This window comes from Silene latifolia, chromosome 8, assembly GCF_048544455.1.
Source record: "Silene latifolia isolate original U9 population chromosome 8, ASM4854445v1, whole genome shotgun sequence".
Classification (NCBI taxonomy): domain Eukaryota; kingdom Viridiplantae; phylum Streptophyta; class Magnoliopsida; order Caryophyllales; family Caryophyllaceae; genus Silene; species Silene latifolia.
Window position 1 is genome coordinate 111,954,164 of NC_133533.1, and position 3,910 is coordinate 111,958,073.

At 38.2% G+C, this 3,910-nt stretch overlaps 1 protein-coding gene across 1 annotated transcript; it reads left to right on the forward strand.

Annotated features, from left to right (window-relative positions):
• LOC141597366 (F-box protein At4g22280-like) lies at positions 1 to 3,893 on the forward strand. Its single transcript, XM_074417800.1, has 4 exons — positions 1 to 101; positions 1,133 to 2,069; positions 2,424 to 2,573; positions 2,720 to 3,893. The coding sequence occupies exons 2-4, from the start codon at positions 1,152 to 1,154 to the stop codon at positions 3,071 to 3,073; spliced, it is 1,422 nt and encodes a 473-aa protein (XP_074273901.1). The 5' UTR covers positions 1 to 101; positions 1,133 to 1,151; the 3' UTR covers positions 3,074 to 3,893.
• The last annotated feature ends 17 nt before the right edge of the window (positions 3,894 to 3,910 follow it).

Sequence of the window (3,910 nt, forward strand, 5' to 3'; positions counted from 1 at the left end):
TGCCACCTGCCTCTAGATATAATTATACCAAGCTCCTTTATCAAAATTCACAAACTGGCATTACAAGTTCCATCTTCCGACTGAAGTGTTCCACAACCAAGGTAATTTCAATTTTATATCTCTTTTTTTTTTTTTTTTTTTTTTTTTTGGCATAATATGTGATTATTGTGAAATTGATGGTTTGGGTAGTTTAGCATTTGAATGTGGATTAATAATTTCAATTGTTTGACACTTTAATTGCTTAATTACTGTGCTTGCATGAGATTATTCTTGTAATTAATACTTAATAGTTTCAGTTGCTTGAGACTTCATTCGCTTAATTGATATTTTGGGTAGTTCAATTGCTTGTGACATTATTCTTGTGATTTGAGTTTATGAATTACCCCCTTTGTCCCGATTATTTGTTTATCTTTGATTAAAATATCCCTTCCAAAGAATATACAAAAGTAAACAAATGATTGGGACGGAGCCACGGAGTGAGTATTTGGCATGCTACTTGAACCCTAAGGCCTTGTTTGGATAGAAAAAAGGAGGGAAAAGAAGGGGAGGGAGGAGGAGGGAAGAGAAAGCAAGGGAAGGGGAGGGGAGGGAGAATGGAGGAGATGATTTTCCCTCCAAATCTTGCCTATGTTGGTGGGGAAATAATTTGCCTTATAGGGAGAATGGAGGAGATGATTTTCTCTCCAAATCTTGCCTATATTAGTGGGGAAATAAGTTGCCTTGTAGGAGGGAAATGGAGGGATCCATTTTCTCTCCCCTCCAAATCTCTCTACCTTCATTTTGCTAACCAAACAATGAATTTCCCATCCTTCCAATTCCCTCCCCTCACTTTCCCTCCAAATCTCTCAATCCAAACACACTCTAAATTAATTTCAGTGATTAGGTATTTGTTACTCCTAATTACTCCCTCCGTCTCGATCATTTGCTTTTTGGCAAGTAAGTTCAGGAAGGATTTGAGATCCTTTGTCCGTTTTTTGTGTTCTTGTAGACGAGATTCATTAGTATAATAATTGCTTCTTGTTGAGACTTGGTGATGACTGATGAATATGAAACTCTTTTCTCGTAAATCTTTATAAATCAATGTACATTACGAGCTTGGATATATGTTAATTCAGCCTTCATTACATCTCAGGTAGAGTTTTGTAAAGGCCATGGGACCGCCAATGAAACGTAGTAAACATGTAGAAGCCCCGAAAAGGGAGAATTGTTTGGATAAGATCAGCAATTTACCTGATGAACTGCTTGGTCACATTCTCTCATTTTTGCCGACAAGGTTTGCTGTTAGCACAAGTATTCTATCAACGAGATGGCGGTACCTTTTTACTTTGACGACTTGTCTTTCTTTTGAAGATTGTGGTATAGAAGAAGAATATAACAGAACAGATTTTACCGAAGTAGCTCCAAGGTTTAAGGAGTTCGTTGATAAATTTCTAAAATTGCACCAGGTCTCACCTATCAAGAAATTTAGTTTACTTTGTCGAAGCACCTATAAAAATTCAGATTTGAATCAATGGGTTAGTCATGCGTTAAAAAAGGGTGTTCAAGAACTTCATTACGAGCTTGCTAATCGGATCGATTGTATGCCTGATGGCTTCTTCAAGTGTGAAACACTAGTGAATTTGAAAATGATAGGTCGGGGTTACAATAAAAGTGAAATTCCTCTATCAACCTCGCTGCCGAAACTGAAGATTCTTCATCTGGGTAGCATCAAGTTTAATGATTTAAATTTTATGGAAAGATTGTTATCTAGGTGTGAATGTCTTCAGAAGCTTACTCTCGAATATTGCCGGTGTTACACTGACGGTGGTCATGCTACTCATTGCACCGGAATACTCAAAGTGCTAACAATAAGAAATTGCTCTTTTAAGCGGGGTACATTTGAGATTGACGCCCCTAATTTGGCATATTTGAAGTACAGTTCAAATATTGGCGTGAAAATGGTTCCATCGTGGAAAAACTTGCGCAGTGCTTATGATACTAATGAAGGTTCACCCAAATATGACCATGAGCTTCTAAATGCGGTTGCATGTAAAGCCACTAAATTCCACTTTAAAAAGCATGCAATAAAGGTATCTATATTCTTATTCACTTATATTTCGTATATACTACGACATGTGCCTCGAGGGATCCAGTAAGTGGTGGGTAGGAGGGTTGCCAACACTTAGAGAGGATATGTACGGATGATACAGAAATTGCATCCAGAATTACATGCAGTGACTGTTACTTCAAGCTTGAAAGAAGTTCAACCACTTTAATGACCCATTTTATTTTAGTTTATCATAATTCGGCCCAAATTTGCGGAAGCCCTCGAGCTACTGTGGTATTGTTGTGAAGCCAAAGGATAACGAGTCTTTAATTTTAGTGGATATGGATGGAATTATATTGTCATTGTTTATATTATTTGAATATTGTTCATTGTACAGATTTTTTTTCAACTTGATGAAGACAAGCATATGTCTGATTTTGCTAGCTTGTCAAGTGTACAAGTTAATAAGTGTCCCTATCATGCGTGGGAATATGTGACAAGCTTGATGGACAAATCTCCTCAACTTGAAACTGTCGTCTTTGAATCGGTTAGCAATCCTTACTCCTTTGCATCAACTAATATTAGCTTTGCTTTTTCATAACCAACCCAAGTTCTTGTGGGAGATCACATTACAAAAGAGCGTGTAGACGACTGTTTTTTCCGTTTTTCTCACTCCAGGAATTTGTTTTCCAGTGCTTTCTTGGCTGCAGTTATTGTGCATATTGCGAAGATCTGGATGACTGCCCGTCTAACTCTGAGTCACCAAACTTGGTCCCTTTTTCATGTCATGTCCAAGTAATTGAAGTGCACAATTTTTGTGGGCTTGATCCGGATTCATTGTCATTTATGGAACATCTTCTTACAAATGCGAGTCGCTTAAAGAGGTTCTTCGTCCATATGGATGGCAGTGATGATCATGATTTGGAGAGGGATCTGGAGCTCGGTAAGTACTTGTTGATGCTTCCAAGGGCTTCAAAAGACTGCCATGTAGAATTTAAATTTCGTACCGGGAACACCAGCTTAATTTCTGCTCCAGATCGAGGATAGAATTTGACCTTCTGTACCGACAAATTTGGAGGGAAAGGGAGTGAAATGAAAGGATTTATTTATCTCCCTTGATCAAAATCGGAATGATGTAGAAAGAGGACAGTATTCATCTTATCTTGTACTTCATATTTGGACAGCCATAAATCCACACAATGACCAGTTTATCTATTCTCTCTTATCTATTAATGTTGAATCCATTATCTATTCTTCCTCCTACATTGGAAAACCCTCCGTCTAGTTATTTGGAATAATAAATAGGTAAATGGTGATATTCCAATCGTGAAAACTGGGATTGACTGTTCTTCTGATGCGGTTCTTCTCATGGGGGGTACACAGTGGGTGTCATCTCTTTTCATTACTGCTGCTTGTGCACCTGAGTATGTGCTCCGGACAAAAGCATCATCTGGGAGGTATAATGCAAAAAGCGGCTATTTGGAAGCTCTTACGAGTTACGCTGCTTCTTACGGAAAATTGAAGGGCCAATAACAAGAGGAGAATTCCTCAGGAATGTCTTTCTTTCGTTGGGAAAAAATTGTGGAAGTTTTCGGGTTCCCTTGTTTGGAAAATTTTCGTCTGGAGAAAGGTATTGATCTTGTGCCCGATTGCTTTTTCTGTGTTTGCCAGTTCAGCCATAGTTTTTGGGCTGGTTGTTTTCTTGGCGTTAATAGCAGGGCTGTAATTAATTGTTTGTACTAAAACATAGATCACTATTTGGAGACGCTGCCTTAGTGAACCGAAGGATGATAACGCGGGTATTTTTTGTTTAGAGGAGATAGTTTTCACTGGTGGAATTGCAAAAAAGAATTAATGCTAGTTGCTATGCACAAGTACAGTCAA